The 20,804-nt window shown below is 52.3% G+C and overlaps 3 protein-coding genes across 3 annotated transcripts; 2 read left to right on the top strand and 1 right to left on the bottom strand.

Moving 5' to 3' along the window:
• Nucleotides 1-1,436: 1,436 nt before the first annotated feature.
• On the bottom strand, nucleotides 1,437-6,075 carry TGME49_285272 (hypothetical protein; the record flags this gene model as incomplete). Its single annotated transcript, XM_018781944.1, has 4 exons — nucleotides 1,437-1,973; nucleotides 2,697-2,992; nucleotides 3,842-3,993; nucleotides 4,940-6,075. 4 exons carry the CDS (start codon nucleotides 6,073-6,075, stop codon nucleotides 1,437-1,439), a joined length of 2,121 nt encoding a protein of 706 aa, XP_018637709.1.
• A 1,571-nt stretch (nucleotides 6,076-7,646) lies between these two features.
• On the top strand, nucleotides 7,647-12,408 carry TGME49_285268 (DnaJ domain-containing protein; the record flags this gene model as incomplete). Its single annotated transcript, XM_002369144.2, has 7 exons — nucleotides 7,647-8,205; nucleotides 8,875-9,032; nucleotides 9,603-9,663; nucleotides 10,271-10,396; nucleotides 11,107-11,255; nucleotides 11,753-11,854; nucleotides 12,265-12,408. 7 exons carry the CDS (start codon nucleotides 7,647-7,649, stop codon nucleotides 12,406-12,408), a joined length of 1,299 nt encoding a protein of 432 aa, XP_002369185.2.
• A 2,762-nt stretch (nucleotides 12,409-15,170) lies between these two features.
• On the top strand, nucleotides 15,171-18,687 carry TGME49_285260 (hypothetical protein; the record flags this gene model as incomplete). Its single annotated transcript, XM_018781943.1, has 3 exons — nucleotides 15,171-15,670; nucleotides 16,348-17,325; nucleotides 18,018-18,687. The coding sequence occupies 3 exons, from the start codon at nucleotides 15,171-15,173 to the stop codon at nucleotides 18,685-18,687; spliced, it is 2,148 nt and encodes a 715-aa protein (XP_018637710.1).
• Nucleotides 18,688-20,804: the final 2,117 nt, after the last annotated feature.

The following is a 20,804-nucleotide window of genomic DNA, read 5'->3' on the forward strand; positions in this document are numbered from 1 at the left end:
GCGACGTGCCCAGTTTCACCTGGGAACAGCCGAGCTGACAGTGGGGTGTGGCAAGTTGCTAGCACCGCGTTTTGACGCGCAAGTGTGAAAGTGACACGCGAGACGGTGAAAATGCAAAGAAACATGCGGATGTAAAACACAGATTCCCTTCAGACTCTTGCGTGAAGTTGAGCTCACCTCGCTGCTTTCTTCGGAAGGTAGGATCTGAACTCGTGGCTGTCTCAAAACCCCAGAGTGAATTGGAACGATTCGGTTCAGCTTATTGGAGCTGTAGCATCTTAAGCCGCACCTGAACCTCGACTGGGGCAGTTTTGCCTTTGACGTTAGCGGGGGCCTTGCAATCATAAAAAATAGAACCAGGCCGAAAGAGACTGTTGCGCTAACTTCTTTTGCTTTCTTCTGAACGTGAAAACCGTGAGGGGTAGGCCGTAGCTCTCAGCAACGATCGCAAGGCAGATGACCATCATGTCTAGAGCAAGCAAATTGTTGTGGTATCCATCGAATATTTGAGAAACGTATTAATTCTATAGAATCACTACCTATGTGAAATGTGGGAATTACCACACATGGTCTAACTGTGGTGTTCCTGTTCTTAATGACGGCTTCTTACGGAGGATATGGTACCTTCTCGGTACCAGTCTATATGCGTCGCTCCAAAATCGTTTTCCGACCAAATAACGCGGTCTCCTAGCAAATGCAGAAGACGTTTCTGAAGTAGGTCGAAACGTTCGAGTGGCAACTACGGAACCGGAATTCAAGGAATTTCTGTTTCGGGCACACCGATAAAAAATTAGGGCGCCTTCACTGCACGTGCATATGATTAGTAAGTGGGATCTCCCACCGCTTCGCCTTTCAAAACTGCAAATATCGATCAGACTGTACGATCTGATGACGTCGTTTTCTGTTTCGTCAGCATACAAAGTTGTTTCTTTTCTTGGCATATTTCCTCCACCCAAGAACAAAAGCCGCTTACACATCTCTCTTTCTTTTCAACTGCGTTTAGAGTCTTGCGCCTTTTTACCAGACTCGCGGAAAAGTGGAGCTCTCCCAACTGTGCGAGAAACAGTACCGCGTCTGGCGTTGGATGAGGGGATCCCGACGCAAACATGACTTTGTAACGCCTTCTATATTGCGTTTCTTAGTGTGTGCCTTTTACCGGTTGCCACCGAAAGCCGCAACAGCATTATTGATCGCATGCATCGAACGCGTGGTTTTCTCCCGCGAAATGTGCAGAACTTTCAAGAAACTCCTGCGAGCAAAGAATTTAGAGGTCTCCTCTCTGCCACTGGCACGACACGCACTGACGTCTAACAGTTGCCTGGGTTCTATCCAGTCCAGTGCTCTTGTTCGCCTTGGGCGCAGACACGTCTCAAACAGTTCAACCCTGCTTTCTCGACTACATCTGGCTATACCATGATGCGTTGTGTGTAACCGTTCTATCTCGGGGACGCTAATAGCTGCACAGGAATCAGTGGCTTGTCGATCATGTGAACCACGCCGTTATGAGCTCTGAGATCCCCCTTGGTGACGAGAGCGCCCCCCACCCACAGATGGAGAGCGCCACCAACTGTCGAGCGTCTCTGGCTGTACTCTCCACTGTTTTCCACACTCTCTGCTTCCTCTCTGTCCGAATTTCCTCTGCATTCCGTCCCCTCGAAACGAGGAAAGTTTGTGCTCGTTGTGATGGGCAGAAACGCTGCGTACCGAGACGCCTGAACCCAGACCGGAAGAGGCTCGTCTGTCGACTGCGGCGGTGGCAGCAAGAAGACAGAACTGCGGTCAGTCTCCTCGTCACGCGTTCTCCCCAACTCTTGTGCATTTTCGTGCTCGACACCCTCGCGTGAAGCCGTTTGCCTCCTTTTTGTCTTCTCTCCGGTGCCGAGTCGCGACGCATACATGACCGGGGCAAACAGCTCTCGGTCAGTGTCTTGATAGCGCAGACTGCCGTTCCTTCGGGGGTCTCCGGCTCCGCACTGAAGGTGGAAGAACAGGCAAAGTTTGAAAAAGTGGGCGCACTTGCACAGAGAACGCATGCATGCAGCCACACCCCTCCTAGAGGAAATAGGAAAACAAAACCAAGGGCAACCCATAAATCTAATGTACGAATGTGTGGTGCTGTGACTAGCCATAGACATACCTAACCAAATGATGATCCGAGTATCTGTAGAGACGGCACCACCAAGCTGACGATTTCACATTGATCGGCGCAAGTTATCAAATCCAATACTCGTGAAGTGACACCTAGAGAGCAGGGTGACAGTTGTTTCCTACATCGAACGGAACTGAGGATAATAAACGGCTGCCGTGTGGCTTACGCAGCCTCTCCTCCACCAGACTCCAGCGAAAGAATCTTGACAGGAGAGTGCTTTCTTCTGGAACCTGAATCTAGCATGTTAGTACGTATATTTGCCCCTAGTGTGATGTACGCAGATCAAGCAGCTTGCCTGCTTTTTTCCTCTTCAGAAAAAGTAGATCCCTCACCACCAGTTCGTTTCATCTTATTCCACCAAAAGGTTACCCTCCAGCAAAGGCTGTCTATCCTCAGATGTCAACGACGGAGACGAAATGCTTCGCAACTTGGTTTGCTCTGCCGGAAAGCGGACGTTGATTTTGACGGAACAGCCACGCCCAGACAACTACGATAACCGAACAGCCGCTGACTCCGTGACAAGTCACTTTTGCGCTTTTCCCCTTACCGCGAGCAACAGCGTTTTCATCCTCCACTCCCCCGGGATGAGGTGAGCAAGAACGAAGGTCCGGAGCTGCTCAGTCGTCTTGGCCACTCGGTCAGCAATAGCAGCTGCAGTGCCCCCTCTCACTGAAACCCCCCCCTCGACCTGAACGCGAGCGCCGACGCGCTGGCGCTGCTGCTCCTCAAGAAAAGCGACTCTCTCAGTCAGCGCATGCAGAGAATCAGGGCTCAAGTGGTCTCTGCATGCCTTGTCGGAGGGCAAAAAGAAGGTGTGTGGACCTGGCAGCGACATCGCGTGCGCTGAAGAAGAATGAGCAAAGGCATAGTGAGAAACCAACAGTGGACACGCAAAGCCACACGCAAAGGGAATCTGGAGTAAAAGGAAAGGGTTGTTCCCCGGGAAGTTCGCCTCTAACACACATACCCGCGTCTGGACGCCAGCATCCTGTCACGCGGTGTACGTACACACCGGACAAGGAACAAGTGTGTCCGTCGGTGCGTCGAAGTTGAACCTCGCTTACAGATGCTAGACGGGAGCTTGTCACGTAGACATTCCTTCTCTTTGAAACGTATCTTCTCGTTGTTAGGATGGTTCCAGAAGAAGGACAATAAGAAGCCATGCGAGCTCTAGAGTACAACGAGACACTCGACCGAACATTTGACTTCCACCCCAGCGGACCTCCCACCCCGCCATGTGGTGTGGTCCTGCAATTCTAGTCGCAAAACGCGTGTGGAGGGTGCGTCGATCAACCGATACTTTGAGTTCCTAACCGAAAGGCACAGTTTTCTCCTTGAAGGAGGAAACCACGCTGAAATACCAGATGCACTTTCTGCAAAAGTCCCAGAACTCCCCTCACGGTCCTGGGAAGGAGATCGCGTTCGTTCGTGGCGCAATCACAACAGAGGTTTCTTGCACTTTGCCGGAGAAGACGGTTGCGATGCCTTCTCTCTCCAAAGAACTTGGTTTTCGTTCTTAGTTCATACCATACACTTAGTTAAAACCAACTGAGATTCTTCGCTCACGAGACAGTGCTTCGGAAAAATTGGAAAGTGTCCTTTATCTGCGTAGAAGAGACAGAGTGTCTCATTTAGGTATGATAAAATCTCTTTACAACAAAAGAGTACGTTGAAAATAAAGCCCGAACTTACCGACTCCAGGGACGGCGTTGATCATTCTGTGGAAGAGCGACGCCGTTTTTCGGTGCGCATTGACTGCGTCGAGCATCGAGCGCCTGATTTCGCGTTCGTCAAATGCAAAGTAAACTTTGCGATTCAACACCTCCCAGTCGCGCGTCCACTTGCTGCATGCAACAAAAAGAAAGAATCAGGCCGCTGCACAACGAAGTGCTAGACATATCCCAGACAAAACGCAAAATCGTCGAGTCATCAAAGCCTGTGCTGGTTGAGCATCAACACAAAAGCAAACCAGCAGACGGGTGTAAAAAAAAAGACGTTCTTTAATCTATCACGTCAGATTGAGGCAGGGACGAGATAAATCCGGACAAACCCGAGGCATGAATGAAATTCCTTTTCACGTCGCATAACGCGCGTCAGATGGTGCTTCTGAGCACTTCAACTGAACTCCGTTATCGAGCTGCCAAGCTTTTCAAATCTGTTTCTCTGCATGCACAGCGAGCTCCAGGATTCACACAGCATCTCATAATCAACTGTGAAGAAGTGCATGCAACCCCCCTCCTACAGGTGCTGAAATCTCTGGTTAGGTACGCATGTGGCTAGTTGCCATACTACATGAACAGTAGATTAACGGGCTGCCCTCGGTTTAGACCGGTCACAGAAAAGCAGCCGCACACTGTCCCGCCACAAGTTCATCGCATCCTGCTGTCAGTGCTCGATTGAGAAATAGTGACATTCTCGAGTGTACAGACAGCTACGAAACGCGAAGATGACGGAGGCCACCGTTCACAGCTAACTCCACGCCGAAGAGACATCCGCACGATCGTCGGATACTGAAATGCAACACTTGCAGCTGCCTTGAAGTGTCAGTGATTGGTGGTGTACAGCAATTGTGAAGAGCGTGATTGTCTGTATCTCGTAGCTGGAGTCGTGTTTCGTATCCTAGGTACTCCTGTTGCATGCAGCAGAAAGAGCGTGGTGTTACTGGCGTTTTTCGACCCTCTCTCCGTGACTCTGGAACTGTATCGGACTTCAACAAAGTGACAGAGACCTGCGGAAACATTTACTCCTTCTTTTCTCTGCTCCCGCACACTGCGCCCTGATTGTCCTTACACTGGATTCCGCATTCCACTGGCACGCGTCCACCATCTTTTCTGCTGTGAAAAAACTCCTGCCAAGAGACGCGGTTCCTCTCCTGATGCCTGCATGCAACTCCTCGCCGCGAGAGTCGGCACTGAAGAGACTGGACTCCTCGTTACCTCTACAGCGACTGGAACTTTCGTGAAGGAACCAGCTGAAGTTGCCGCGGGCAGAGAAAGGGCACAGAGAGGTCCAGCAGCCGGACAAGCACGAGAAGGCGAGGTAAGAGCACCGGAGAGCGTTGACGACGGAACAAGAGAGAAAGAGAGAGGCAGCCTGCCGTGTGAAAGCATGGGGGGGAAAGAGCAAGCCATCGAGCCCACGGAGCAGCATGAGCTAGGAGAGGCCAGGCCTTTTGGCCAGACGTTCGAGAGCAGCGAATATGCCGAAGAAGCAAGCGAAGCAGACGGAGAAGGCGACAGAGAGACTCGCGCGGTAGAACCGAGAGAGGAGGAGAGAGGGCGGCGGAGACGAGAAGAGATGACAGAGGCGTGTGTTGCCAGAGTCGCAGAGAGCGAAGCCCGCGTAGAGCAGCAGCGCGCGTGAAAGGAAGGCTGTCGGAGTCCTCTGAGAAGCAGAGCTGAGCTACAAGCGGAAGAAGACGCTTGAAGCGACGCAGGAGGCTCAAACAGCTTCGTCAAATGTGGAGGAACCGGCAGTGGGGCAGTCTTTGTGCAGAGGAGCTCCTCGCCCGAACTTCCACCGCGTCGGCCTGGGCCTCGGATACCGAAAGCAAGCCATCGAGGTGTGCCAGAGACAGAAGACGCGAGAAGACGGGAGTGAAGGAGAGTGCCAGACATGTGGCGAGCGGATGTTACCCTGGGGCCCAGTGGCTCTGCTGGCGCGTGTTTGGGGTGTTGGAGGCCTCTGGAAAAAGAAGAAAAAGACGAGCCAGAAAGACAGACTCTGCTTCTGTGAAGAGAGCAGCAGGGAAGCGCGGTTTTTTTCGCGGCGAGTCGTAGAGGAAGAAGGAAAAGGCGGGCGGAGCGAAGACGACTAGGGAAGGCGGAAAAACGAGGAACCGGACGACGGCCACAAAACACATGGGAGTTGCCGGAGTCGACGCCCCGCAAAGGGCGCTCAGCAATCGCAGGTGCCACGGTTGCCATGATAGTTCGAGAAGTTTGGAAACGGTGGAAGAGCGACGGAACGCGGCAGCCAGTTCGCGCAGGCCCGACTGCGTCAGCACAGCAAAGTCTCGGGTGAGTTCCGCGACCGTGCGGTCGGAAATTGGAAGGGAACACGCCAACGAGGGAAGCAGCCGCCCGGCAGACCCGCAGGAGACAACGAGGCACAGTCGAAACTCAGCAGGAGACCCAACAATCCATTCAGAAGAGCCAGAACTGCAGAAATGGACGTGCAAGCGAATCGCGTGTCGGTCGTCCAAACCGCCGGGCGTGTATGTACACCCGACCAGGTCAGCGCTCGATGTCAGCAAAGACAAATGGCTTCGGCATTTTCTAGACTCGGTGTGCCACAGAACGCAGCGAAGTTTACGGGAGAGAAGGAGAAGCGAGAAAGAAGAGGCCGAAGGAAGGGACGGGAGCAGAGGACGGGGGTTGTCGGAAGGGTCGGCGAGGAAAAGGAAACACTGTGTGTCCCTGCAGAGCCTATGCCGAGCGAATCCGTTCGACAGACAGCTGCATCGTGTACCGTCAGGGAAAGAGTTTCTCTCTGCTTTGTCGTTGGTCGCGCGAGGAAAAACTAGTGCAGTTGTCAGCGGAAAGAAAAGAGTTTTACCTTCTTCTCGTGGACTCGTACCCGGCTCACGCGTGCATGCATGCTCATGTTGGATATGGAGACCACCTTCGATGCTTCTGTTCCTCCGGAGCTGCCGACGAACAATTTCCTCAGACTCTTCTCTCTTCCGTCGTTCTTTCGCCTCAGTCCTCGTAGAACGACAGCGACACAAAGTGCATGGGCTGCAGAAAACTGTGTCTCTCCCGTTTTCCCGTGTGCCTCTGTGTGGCTCTGTCGACAGTCAACAACGAAGACTTTCTCTGCAAGCGTCGCTTTCCATTACCTTGTATCGACAGGCCTTTATTTAGGGCATGTGAATGAGCTACGCCCTTAGTTTTTTCAAGCGAGGCTGTCTCTCCCGATCTGTTTCCCTTCTCCCTCCGGCTTCTCTTGCACTTGTGCGGATGTCCCCGTTAACGTTTCTAGATCTCTCTGGTCTCCGACTTTTCGTGTCTCAACAGTTCGTGTAAACTCTTCCTTTCCGTCACAAGCTCGCTTTCGTTCACGAGTTACGAGTCTCTCGACTGGTCTGAGTCTCTGCCTCCCCCCCTGTATGAGGTTTCTTTCCCCTGTGGCTTCGGGCCTCCTTTCGAGCACCATTCTCCTTTCGTTCTTCTGTCGCGCGCAGTCTCTCTTCTTCCTTTCGTCCATCTGTCTCCGAGGCTTTTCTTGTGCACACTGCAAAAATTCCCTCTCTTCTCCTTCTGCGCGCGTTTTTCTCGTCTCCTCGCCTCTTTCTCGCCATCAAGTGAATGCTAGCGTGCTTCGTGAAAGTCCGAGCACTCTCTTCTCCTTCCGCTGTGTTTCCTCGCTGCTGTGCCTCTCCTCCTCTCCTCTTCCTTCTCCACAACAGTCTCTTTCTTTCCTTTCTCTCGGAAGAGCTTTCTTCGCTCTTCCGCATTCGCCGGGCGAAACGCCGCTGTAGGCACGAACACGAGCGATGGAGCCGTCCGACGGGACTGTCCGTACACCCGAGGCCGCTCCCGCGCCAGGGTCTCTGCGGGCTGCTCCTGTGCATGCAGGGACGGGAGAATCCGAGACAGCGTTTCCAGCTGTCCCCGCGAAAGAAGAGCGGGGGGAATCCGGAGGCAGTTTCCAGAGCGCTGCATGCCTCTGTGGACCCGCAGAACACCCTGAAAAGACCCCGAGAGAAGAGAAAGAGGAGAAAAAAGGAAGGGAAGAGCCATATGCGTCTCCTGCGGACGGTTCGGCGGTGCCAGAGGCGAAGACTGAAGGGACAGGAGCGGAAAAGACAGACAGTGGAGTTCCTGGAGAGGAAACGACTGCAAAGCAGGAAAGCGGAGACAGTCTGGACGAAGAACGAGGACCGTCCCGCTTGAAGTTCCCCTCCTACGACGACTTCTTGAGAGAGGAAGAAGAAGATCGAAACGCTGAAGAGCCAGACGAAGAAGAACCTGGAAAGGCAAATCTCGATGCCGCCTTCGAGTTGTTCATGAGCGAAGTCAAAGACATGCCTGCAGTCACGGGAAAGTCGAACGGTGAGGAGAGGGCGCCAATCCGAGACTAGGGTGAAACGAATGCGAAAAAAACGCAGAGACGCGAAGTCGTCCCCCCCCCCAAAACCATATGAATCCAAGGCAACTTCCAACGACCACTCATCCGATATATATATATATATATATATATATATATATGCGTATATACATGTGTACGTATCTCTGTATGAACGTATGTGTTTGTGTAATTATATGCATATGTATGTATGGGTGTAAGAGGACATCTTCCGGTGTCTCGAGGGATGTGTGCATGAGGTCGGTACATTCCTCTTGTCTCTTTGTTCCTCTTTCTCCGCTTCGCCCCTCGCGTTCTGTCTCTGTTTTCTCTCTTTTTTCGGTTCTCTGTTTGACTTTCTTCTCTCTCTGCTGGCAGGTTTGTGCATGCAAAGGAACTGGAGGTGAACCTGCTCGATTCTCCGCGCACCAGCAGCTGTTTTGGAAGGGAAGCGCCGACGGGTGGAGATGTCGATGTGTGGATCTCTCTGTGCGCCCTTTCAGGTGAAGCCCTGTGCGTCTGTCGTCCCTCGTTTTCTCTCTCTTTCTCTGCTCATTCTTTATCCTTCCTCGTCCTGGCCGTGTTCTCTCCGTTCCTTTCCTATGGTGGCTGCGCTCTCTGACTGCTTTCTCCCGATGTGATTCTTTTATTTTTAGGACGAGGGAAAAAGGAGGCGCGAACTGCGATGCGGAAATTCAAGAGTTCTGACGAGGAGTGCCTTCGCCTCACCTGTCAGACTTTTCCTTCGCCTTTCCAGGTTCTTCTGCTTGGCCCGGAGGCCTCTGAGGATGACATCCGCAAGCAATACAGGAAAGTAAGCGTTCTCGTTCGTGCTGGTTCACGCGAGCTTCTTCTCGGCTTCTCATCTGGTTTCTCCTCCCTCTCACCTGCGGTTTACTACTTTGTTTTTTCCTCTGTTCCTCTCGCAGGTGCCTCTCCGTTCTTCTCTTTGTTCCGTTTCTTCTCGTACGATCACTCCTTTTCTTTCGCTTCCGTTTCGTTCTCCACCTTCCCTGACTTCTTCTTCGTCCTTCTTTTCGTTCTTCTTTTCTCCCCTCACTGTTCTCTCCTTTGCTGCCTACTCTGATTTTTCATCCGTTCATCACCTTCTCCTTCTCCCGTACTTTTCTGTGTTCGCTTCTCGCTCTCCTCCTCGCGTTTCTCTCTTTCCCTGTGCTCCGTGTGCGGCTGTGTGGCGGGCTGCTTGTGACTCACGTGAGCCTCGCGTCATTTCTCAATTTTTTAATGGCCTCGAGAGGACGCGACGGAGTTCGGTGGGAGCTTGACACTGGCTCGAAGCGACTGCAAGCGCGTGTTCGCCTCTCGTCCTTCTCCGCTTCTCTGCTTACGCTTCCTTTCTTCTCCTGCTTCTCCTGTCCTGCAGCTGTCTCTCCTCATCCACCCAGACAAATGCAAACATCCGAATGCGCAGGAGGCCTTCCAAGGTGGGAGAACTCGAGAAAAAGTGAATGAGAGGAACAGGAGGAACAGGAGGAACACGAGGCAGCAGTGGAAACTGAAGGGAGAGAACTGCGACGAGAGGAAAATGGTTCCAGAGAGAGAACAGAGAGCGAGCCTCAACATGAGAGCACAAAGACCCAGAGACGCGAAACTCGTGAGAGAAGACCGAGGAACAAGAAAACCTTAGAAAAGACAACGGAGACACTCAAAGAGGAGACAGCGAGAGACAGATGAGAATGGGAGAAAGAGAAGGAGCGAGGACAAGAGCGAGAGCACGGGCAAGAACAAGCACAGGGTTTCGTGGCGGCCCGGTAAAAACAGGAAACGAGAGAGAGCAGTAGAGAGAGAGGGGAGAGAAAATGAGAAAAAGATGGAGAAAGGGAAACAGAGAAGAGACAAGCGTGATGAGAAGCCTGTTGAGAGAACTGGGAAGAGCGAGTAAGGGACAGAAGCACATGGTGAAGAAGAGACAGAGGGGCAACGACTTTCGTCGCGGTAGTGGCAGGGAGAAGAGAAGCCAAGAGGAATGGCCGAGCTGAACCAAATGCGAAGTGATCGTCGAAGTGTCTCCCCATTTCCTTCATTTTTCAGTCGTCAATAAAGCGTACGAACAACTGCAGAGGCCGGAAATGCGCGAGAAATACCGAGACGTCATTGAAGAGGCGAAGCGCCGGGTGCTCAAAGAAAATGCGAAGGAGAACAAAAAGCGGAGAACGCGTAAGTCGGGAAAAAATGAAAACGCGCAAAAAGAGCGAAGCTGTTTCTGTCTCAGAGATAATCGGCGGGACGTCGAAACACGCAATCTTTTTCTCTAGTCATCTTGCCATACATATGCATGTACATATATATATATATATATATATGTATATATATTATATCTGTCGATATCCCTAGATAAGTGTACATGTGTGAATCTGTTATAATTATGTAGATGTGTGCATGTAAATATAAATCGTGCAGTTGTGTGTCACTAGCTTTTCCAATAAGTCGCCTACTGCCGTATACGTTTCTTATGTGAACTTGAGATATAGAGTTAAATGTACCTGAGTTCATGCACCTGCATCTATCCCACTCTCCATATGCACATATGTTCACATACATACAGATTTATATATATATATATATATGCATATATTTACATGTATATACATATATGTATGTTCATACTGGAATACGTGCGTCTGTAGGTGAACAACACAGTGGAAGCTTTACGTGTACAGCCGTGACTGTCTTTTGAAACTTTGGCAATGTTTGTTTCTCGCGTTTTCTGTCGGTGTGCTCTGGTTTGTCTTCGGATTCCTTCGCATGTCTCAGGATTTCTTTCTCTTTCTTGGCTTCCCGGGTTCTCGTCGTTTCTCTCGCTGTCCTCGACTGCCGTCGTTCTTCTCGTTTTTTTCCTTTCCCCTCTTCTGTGGGCTTTGCTTCAGAGAGCATTGACGTGCCTCTGCTGTCCGAGGACCCTGAGGAACTGCAGACAGAAATCATGGAGATGTGTGAAAAGCTGTTGGAGGAGACGCGAGAGCGCCGCGAATATGCAGAGCGCACCAGGCAGGCCAACGAGCGCTACGAGAAGGAGGTAAAGGATTGTTAAATCGGTTTCTCTTGTCTCCGTCGGCTCCGTGTCTCTGTGTGCGTTCGTCAGTGGCTTTCCTTTTTCCGCTGTCTCCGTTTTTCGCTTGGTGGTCGATCGAGTGTCAGCTGCTTTCAGCGAGGTTGGCTCGCCTTCTCGGGAAGCAGCAGACGAGGCGTTACGTCTCAGTGCACGACGTAGTTGTCTAGGGAAGCGGGTCTTGGAAACGGTAGAGTATAGGTGCGAAATTCCTCGCATTCACATGCGCGGATAGCAGGCAGGCGCGACGACATGTCTCTAATAATAGGCATGAGCTTTGGCGTCATCGACTCTGTCGCTTTTTCTCTTCGTTCCTCCTTCCTCTTCCTCTCTCTGTTCCATCCCCCATCTCCCCCGGGTTCGTCTCTCCTTTCTCTACCTGCTTTCCGTCTCCCTTCTTGCCTGCCCCGCCGTGCATTCGCGCCGTCTTCTCTTTCCGTTTTTCCTGTTCTTTTCCTTCTCAGCAACTGGAGAAGCAGGCGAATGAGGAACTCGAAAAGTGCAGAGAGAGGAAAGAGTGGCTGGACAAACGCGACGAGCGCGTGGGTGCGTGGAGAGAATATCAGGTGCGGTTTCACGAGACGCGACAAAAGCAAGCAAAGAACTTCCCTTCAGCCTCAAAAAGGTGGCCGACATCTCGGCTAGCTTCTCTCTCTGTTCTTCCGCGACGCTGGTCCTATGCCGCACCGCCGCGCGCGCCGTTCGTTTTCTTCCGACTTTTGACCCCGACTGCATGCGCGAACTGAAGTCGGAAACGCTTTCCATGCGTCGATTCTCCCGACTCAAGGTCGAGGGTGCTCGCATCGACTTGACTTGTGTTGCCACGATTGTTTGGTTTCGCCTTTCGTTTCCTGCACGCTTCCGGTGCCCGCGCGGAAGCTCGAACCTCGCCTTGCCGATTTCGTCTCGTTCATCATTCGCGTTGCGTTCTATGCGCGCTTTTCTCTCTGCTTCACCTGTCCTCGCCTGTTTCCAGAGTGCCATCCAAGCGAAGGACGTGACGCTTCAAGCTTTCACGGGAGTGAAGCACCGAAGAGAAGAGCGAAAGGAAGACGACCTCGTCCGCAAGAAGAAGCAAATGCAGGGAATCGACACTTCCTACAAAGACAGCTGGCGGTGAACATCCTGGGGAGAGGAAAGACCGTGGGCGGCAAAGGCCATTCTCTGGATGACGCGTCAACTTTTCTTGGGGGTGTGGCCTGCTTCTCATGTTTTCTGGACTTCCACAGGAGATCATGTCTTCGGTTGAGAACTGCGCGAGGGAGTTCGCAGAGCGCTATCTCAAAACTGGTCCTAAACTGAAGCGAGAACAGAGAGACTGTCTGCGTCTCTGAGCTTTGCGTTAGACTCTCATAGTTTCACTGACGTGGAGCACAGCAGTGCAAGTTGTGTGAGAGAGTCTTAAAGCGCCCTGCTTTTTGCCGTGCGGCGAGCTGAAGCACGGACTCGCCTTGAGAACGCTGCAAGGCTTCTTGTAAATGACAGATCAAAGTGTGCTTATGTGAAGTCGTCTCCTGCACTCTCATGAACATGCATCTACAGATCTCCATGCATGCACGTCACCTCCGTATGTTAAATCCAAAATGTCTGGATTTCGGTGGTGTCACTTGTCCACTTGTGCCTGCCTGCTCGGCTTGGCTGGTGGGCAGTACAAACCCGGGAGATTTTTCGCTTTCAAAGTGAGGAACGGAAGAGGCGCTCAGACTCCTTTGTGGGCCATCTTCCTCTTTGTCTCTTTCTCCTTCTCCGCTCCTCTTTCGCTTCTTTTCTTCCCTTTCTTTTCTCTTCTCTCCGCTGTCTTGTCTTTCTTCTCGCTCTTCTCTTCGCTTGGCTGTCCTCTGTGTCTTCTTCCCTTGTTTTCCTTCGATATGTGCATTATTCTTCGCGATTTTCCCTTTCCTCTCTCCTCTTTCCTGGAATCAAACGTCATCTGCCTTTTTTCCTGGAGCCTGAGGCACATGCTGCTCCTTCCCGGCTGTCCTCCAAAATGTCCAGATGTCCGGTGAACCGCAATAACGGCATGCACACCTATCCACAATATCTACAATATATATATGTACATACGTCTATGTATGTTTATATATGTATATATATATGTATATGTGTATATATAAATCGAGAGTTTGAGTTGCTTCGCACCTACTCTCTAGACGTTTGTGGCGAATGATGACGCCCAGAGACCTCAAGAGACGCGCAACATGGGACGCTGAACGTCTGTCGCATCCGACTGGATGTTCAGCCTGTGATAAACGAGATCTAACGCGACGGAACTGTCGCCGTTCGGTCATTCAACACCCTCATCAATCAGTCCTCGGGGCTTCCATGCATGTCGTCCGACGACCGGTGTTTTCAGCGTGTGTGGCGTTGAAAGGAATTCGCCCTGAAAGACGGCGCGCCCTACGCCTTGCGTCACCAACATGTCACTGAAAGAACATTGGAAGCGAGGAAATGAGTATCTCTGTCATAGAATGAGTATCTCTGTCTCGTTTTTCTGTTTCGTTGTTTCCGTGTTTGCCTCCTGCTCCGCACGACTTTGCAACAGGCAAAGAAAGCAGCGCCGCAGCTTCATCGAACTCGAAAAAGGGGGCGTTTCCCTCGAAATCCACGCGTTCTGCACGGTGCTTTTGCGCCTTCTTCCAGGAAAAGAATTTCCTCTCAAACGGGTTTACCTTCCGTGGTGCATGTGCGTCCCGTGACACCGCATGCATGCAGGTTTTTTTCATCGAAAGTAAAGTAACACTGGCGCCTCAGGAAACGTGTGTATGCATCTGGGGGACCTATTCTTTTTAGTGACCAATAGCCTATTGCCGGCAAAAATGTCACCCGAGGAGGAAACTGCTGATCTCAGCTGACTGAAATATCCATTCAACAATGAACATCTGAGAGTCAAGGCCTCCTCGCAGCTCGTGTAGATGTTGTCGCTGCAGCGTTTCCTCGCTACACTCGCTGATTCCCAGGTCTTTCCTCCCTCGCATGTTCTTCTCGTGATTTTCAAAGGTCCAAACACGTTGTTTCACCGTTGAAAGGCATCGTCGTCAATGACTGCCTTCTTTTTTCCCTCGTCCGCCGCGTCCGTGCGAGCTCCGCGAGCTTCTTTACTTCTTTCTTGTGGACAAAGTCACATCAAAGAACCTTCTGAGTCAGACCTCACGCAGTCAAGTCGTCAATGTTCCCTCACGTGAATGCACGGAAACCGAGAGTTCACAAATGTGTGTGCAAGCACGCCAAAGCTGGGCATGCCGTGGACTCACCCAGTGCGAATGTTCGGCTTGTCCGAAGGCAACAGGACGAACGAGAGCGCGCATGTACTCGACTCTGTTCCGTGAGTGTTGTCTCTCTGTCCCGTTTACTTCAAGAAACACAAAGAAGGAGTCAGTTCGGGAACTGCAACAATTCGTTTCACTTGAGAGGCGCAAGGACCCCTCTCGAGGCCGCAGCGTACTGAATGAGCTCGCAAACGATGGAGCAACCGCGTCCGCGTGAAGGTCGCGGAGATCCCAGCACTCTTTTCGATGTTTCTATCCTTTCATCAGTCGCTGCAGGTTTACCTGTTTCGCTCTTTTCATCTGTTTTAGCGGCCCTGAAATCGCTTCTTCCGCACTGACTTCTTTTGGCCGCGAAGCATCGAAAAGAAGCAATCCGAAGGACCCAAGCAGCGACGCAGAATTTGACCGGAAGAAACAGAAGTGAAGCAGGAGAAGCAGACGAGGCCTACGAGGAAGACGAGGAGGAAGACGAGGAGGGAGAAGGAAGGGGGAAAGGAGGAAACGAAGAAGAGAAGCTCGACGAAAGGCGGATGAACGAGAAAAGTCGAGACAGAAAAGGAAGACGACCCCAGAAACAGGGAGAACGAAAGAAGGAAGCAAGAGTGTGGCGACGAGTATGGAGAACCATCGCAACGCGAGAAGTGGAGAGGAGGCAAGGAGACAGACGATGGGGAAGGAAGGCCGAATTCGCGAGGCGTACCCCTCATTGTTTGTTCTGTTTCAACGCATGCGCGACTCTCTGTACCTTCCGAAATACCAAGAAGTGATCGCCGCGATCCAAGCGGACCTCGACGAGGCCGAGAAGCGTGGAGCGGCTCCTTCAGGTAGTTCTGTCGCGGTCGACAGAGAGACGGAGAAGAACGAACGTCCGAGACGTCTTGTGGAGTTCAATGGAGACGAAGAAGGCGTCGGAGAAGGCAAAGCGCGAGCGAAAGCAGAAGCCTGCGGGTGCCCGGAAGGTGAACGCGAAGGAGACGACATTAGAGAGCAGAGAACCCGCATTTTCGAAAACAAAGAGACCGCAAAAGACACAGAAGTTGCTGCGGGGACTCCGGACGAGGCCTGGTGGTGGCTCTGCTCAAACCCCCCGTCCTTCCCGTTCTACGAGGTGTACACGTACGTCAGTCTGTTTGCTCTGGGGCTGTCTGCGACGCGCTTTTTGACTCTTGAGTTCAGATCTTTAATGTTTTTCTTCACCCGCATAAGACACATTTGACAGAGTAGAAGCGTTCCGCCATGCTCGTCCGAACGCGGGCACTCACGAATCAGAGCCGCCCCGAGCTCGAACGAAATGCGGATACGCTGTCCAGCTCATACGACTGCCGCACTCAGAACAGGCACTATAAGTAAACGATTGCGGAGGCGAGCGAAAAAAAACAACTGAAGAAAACTCGACTTCTCGCGAACCTTCCCCCCAGGTCTGTGTGTGATAACTGTGTCGCCTGTTAAGGCTCCTTCGCTCGGATTCATGCATTTCTAGTAACCGTTGTTACGAGAACTCAGCGCAGCAGACCGGTGTGCTGGTCACGGAAGGCACAGTTGAACTTGAAAAAAAGCAAGTCTAAGGACAGAACGGGCGACACAGAAAGTAAAGAGCAACCCCGGAAAAGACCGGTGTCTCTTGGCGGTAGCGGAGACATTGAAAAGACCCAGTTTCGTCGGTTCAGGTGTCGGTAGGATGCTGCGAATTGACTGGCGAGAGATCCACAGCTTCGAGGGCACCGCTTCCGAAATATAATAGTAGAGACCCGTCGCGTGTGCTCTGTCTGTCTGTCCTCGGCGTCTGCATGCAGTCAAGAACTCATTGACCTTCTCGCTGCGTATCTGCATCGACGCATTTGCGAGAGATTCAGGGCGGCAGAACTTCGCGGAAACGGCTGTGAAAGTGAAGGGGTGCATTTCCCTCTTGCACAAAGAAAGAAACAGGAATCTCAGGAAAAAACAAGTCCTCCAGAAACGCATGAGAGACGCAGACAAGCTGCATTGTCTCCTCTTCGAGTGCTGGAAATCGGAGCCGGCACCGGATTGCTTGCTCGCCATCTCACTACCGCGCTGGATTCTCTTCTTCTTCGGCATCCTCCTCACGAATCCCCTTGCTGTCCTTGTTGCTCTGCTTCTGTTCCTTCCTCGTCTGTTTCTTCTGGTTTTTCTCCTTCTTCGTCTTCTTTTTCTTGTGCAGTCGAGAGAGAGATGCGGACAGCGGCGACTGGTGGCTGTAAGCACTTGAACTTGACGTCGGACCATGAACCTGGCTGTGGAGAGGGGAGGGACGCGGAGAAAGAGTATTTCCCTGGAAAAGGAAAGTGGTACTCGTACCTGGCGAGTGAGGCGCGCAGAGACCTCAGGTGTCTGTACAGGCGAGTGGTTTTCGGAGATTTCCGCGAGTTGCTTGCCTCCTACATGCCGCACATTTGCATTTGTTCGTGGATGCCGTTCAACATCGACTGGACAGGGATATTTCGAAACTTCTCGCGCGTTCAAGAGGTGATGTGGGTCGAGGAAAAACGGAGCATGTGTCTCCGTCCACCAGGCGAGGCAACAGAGAGAGGCACAGAGCGACAGGAATCTTGTCGCCAGCCTAACAGCGGGACTCAAACAAATTCTGAACGCGCTGCTGTCGCCTCCGAACAGGCCTTTTCGTCTTTGCCGAGTTGTAGAGAGAACGACGAGGAAGCAGTCGACACGTGCGGCGGACGGGAAGAGAAGAAGCAGACGGGAGTGGAGGACTATGTTCTGATTGGTCATGCCGAATTCGGCCTTGTTGGCAAGCCGTAAGAGCCGGAAAAGCCGTTGTGGACTCTAGCGTCGTCGATTCTGACCCGTGGGGCTTGCTTTGCACGCGCCCACACTTATTTCTTGAAATTCGTGTCCCTTCGCCCCAATGGACAATCAGCTTCAACAGACACGGTAGAGCCCGAGATCGTTTCGAAAGAGATTTAGAGCCGCCTGACGGATCGATAGCAGCTTACGGTTACGTTTCAGGTGCACTCCGGTTGTTCCCGCACCTTCTCCGCATGTCCGAGACAGGTCGTTAGGCCGCGCTTGCAACTTTTCAACGCGCTCGAGTGTTTTTGTTTCTGCTCCGCGAATCGGACTCTCTTGTAGCTCCTCTCGTCAGACCGATGTTTGTAACTCGCTGGGTATTCTTGACCCTGCATAGCGCCTTTTGTCTCGGTTCTTTCCACAGAAAAGATTTCAGTGATACGAAAAACAGGCGATACAGGCTGGCATATGGCAGTGGGCATTTGTTTTCAGGCATGTTCTGACTGCGCTGAACGTGTGTGTCTGTGTGTGGCTGCGTTCGGGAGGGTAGGCGCGAGCTAGCGTGAATGCCACCATACACGCACTTTGTTGAGCGCTAGACCTACACCGACACATCGCGTTACAGATTCTGCGCTTGTACAGCGGCCTCGTCGAGTTATTTGTGGGTCTCTCGCTCGCGGCCGGTCTGCTTTCTGCACAGGATGGAGACGTGGGGTTTACGATTGCCGGCGCATGTCCATTTGCCACAAGGAGTAGAGTTCCGTCGACAGGACATAACATGTTCAGGTGAGTCGTCTGACGCTGAAGGAAAGTCGGAACTGCCCCTCCAAGAGCGCAAACGGCAACGGGACAGGGACTCGGGCATTCAACGGGATCGCGATTTCGAGGGGGGTGGTAGGTTGCAGAGGGTTGCTGTGTCTTCTGGGGTGGAAACTGGTGGCATCAGTCCTGCAGGAAGAAGGCGTTTGTGGATGAACGTAGGAGACGAAAAAACACACGGAACACCCTTTTGCGACAGATGTAGCGACATCGGACAGGATTGTCCATTAGCGGTGCGGGCTACGGAGACTGAAGAGGAAATCGGCAAAGGTGTGGAGTCAACAGGCGCAGACGAGTCTGCTTTGCACAGTGAGATGCATCAAGCGAACGGTCACGGCGAGGCTGGCGGAGACTGTGTGGAAGAAGGGGAAGAAACTGCCACACTGTTGCCTCTACAGGAAAGGCTGTATTGGCGAGACGGATACACGCGTGTGCATCTCGGAGGTTCAGATGAGATTTTCCAATGCAGCAGGTTCGACGCTGTAGAGAGCCTCGCAAATGGTGGTGCGAGCAGCTCCAGGGTTTCTATTTTTAGGAAACGCAGAGTGTAATCCGTTTTTTTAGTGACACCACTCCTCTGGTCAACATGTGCGTTGCATGCAAAGTAAGGCGACGCTTGCTTTTAGGGAGTCTGACGCAAAGTTGAGACGCGGTCACGGAAGACGTCGTGGCGAAGCTTCGAACCTGAGCGCTTTTCTAAAAACAAGAATGGTGGTTTTCCTTCAGGATGGAAACATGTTGGTGGCAGGCAATCGATATCGGCTCGTCACCCTCCTGAAATGTCTACTTTCGTACGATGATACTGATTATGCTAGCATTTGAGCAACAGTTTTCTCTCGCATCCTAGGTACACTTCCCTGCCGCAGGTTCGGTCGAATGCCCCAATATACTATAATCTGGTGGTATGGGACTTTTTGAGGTTAGACTAGCGTGGTAGCTCACTGGGTTGTGCCGAGCAGCATTATATTGCGATCTAGCTACGTCTCCGCAGAACAGTAGGCGGGTGGAAGAGGAGAGGCTGCTCGTTTTCTCTCATGTTGAGGTAGCGGTGCAGAAGCCATATACTGACCAGGGGAAGCCAGAAGTTGTTTTGTTTCCGTTCCCCGTTATGCGCCCGCTCCTGTATCACGTGCCTGTCGCTGTCGTTGAGGTGCGACCACCTCTCAAGACGGGGTCAGATGAACGGAAATCGAGAATGAAGCAACGACCGTACTTTCTCAGTAGTGCAGCTAACGCAACCTGACGATTACATCCTTCGACAGAACAGAGTACCATATCCATCATCAGCCTGCGACCCTCAAAAGCAGAAGCGAGGTTCCGTAGTTTCAGTTAGAAAGTTCGGGTCTTTAATTTCGATGAAAGGTCCAAGGAAACTATGACTGTGCTACAGCCACCCACCCCCTCGGCTCTCGCACTAGCTGGAGGCTTCTGCATTATCTTCGTTCGCCGACTGCTGCCCTCACACCGGCATAATGCTCGATCGTCTGTTTCAGCCAACAGTTATCAGTTACGTAACACTCAGCCCATCCAGTCACCGTTTTGGCTATCCCGCACGGAACACGTTTCGTCTGTGTCCCAAGACTTCGGCAGAAATTCCGATGGTGCGGGTAGGAACGATGGCGCGGCGGCAAATGCTCTTGTGCAGAGGCGTCTTTCCAATGGAGACCACCGCCAGCAACCGAGCGAAAAACTGTCTGTAGAACTAAGATGCTATGGTCAGTCCGGTGTGCAGGTTTTTTCACCGGCTAGCTGCATGCTGACAGAGGGTTTCTGGGCCGCGAGCAGACCGGGTGTGCCGTTGCGGTCCACCACCCGACAGACCGCTGTGGTGGTCAGGGCAACACCATGCGGAATCTCGTGGGGTGACCACCGTCCAAAGATGTCCGAAACCCGGGTGGTAGGTAGGCGTGGGGCTGGCATGACGATTCCTGCAACATGGTTGGCGGGTACTCACTCTGCCCGGCGTACGCACGCAGCAGCGAATCAGCTAGTCGATGATGGGATGGTTCTTGTAGTGAAAGAGCGGAACCCATGCGCTACAGCGGGTCGTGCGAATCAGCGGCAAAGTGTTCTCCGCGTTGGTCATGCGGCTGGGAATGCGGCCAATACTTGGGCCAACGAATCGTACGTTGTTCGATGGAGGGGCGGCGGTTTGGGTGACTACGCGAGAGGCAAGTTTCAGTGGACCACGGCGGACGACCGTTACCGGGGTTGGCCGGACCGGAAAGGATCGAACGTTCTTCCAAGTTTCGTTGGGGAGACTTGTTTTTTTGCGCTTGGGGTAAGCGTTGTTTCCTCTGGTCTGCAAATCTGGTGAATTCGCTCTCTGTGGTAGTCGTCAATTTACGGTGAGGAGCGGTGGGGACTGAAGCCGGAAATCCCTTGGGAAGCTGCGGCAGGAACCGTTTTAGCATGGCCGGCTGCATGAGGGAAGGTTGGCAAGCCGTGCCCGCGCTGCGCCAGGGTCACCTGCTTGCATAAGAAACCAATCTGTTTTTTCGTCTCTTAGTGCTGTGTCTTTGTGAAGTCCGACAGCTGTTGTTGGATGTATGTCGGACGCGTCTGCCAAAAGTTACAGAGTGAAGGTAGCCTGCCTGCCGGGCAATTCGTTTGCGGACCAGTGGACAGTCGTTGTGATTGGCAATTCTCGGCAGCAGGCCCTTGACCT

Source organism: Toxoplasma gondii, chromosome V (assembly GCF_000006565.2).
Source record: "Toxoplasma gondii ME49 chromosome V, whole genome shotgun sequence".
NCBI lineage: Eukaryota > Apicomplexa > Conoidasida > Eucoccidiorida > Sarcocystidae > Toxoplasma > Toxoplasma gondii.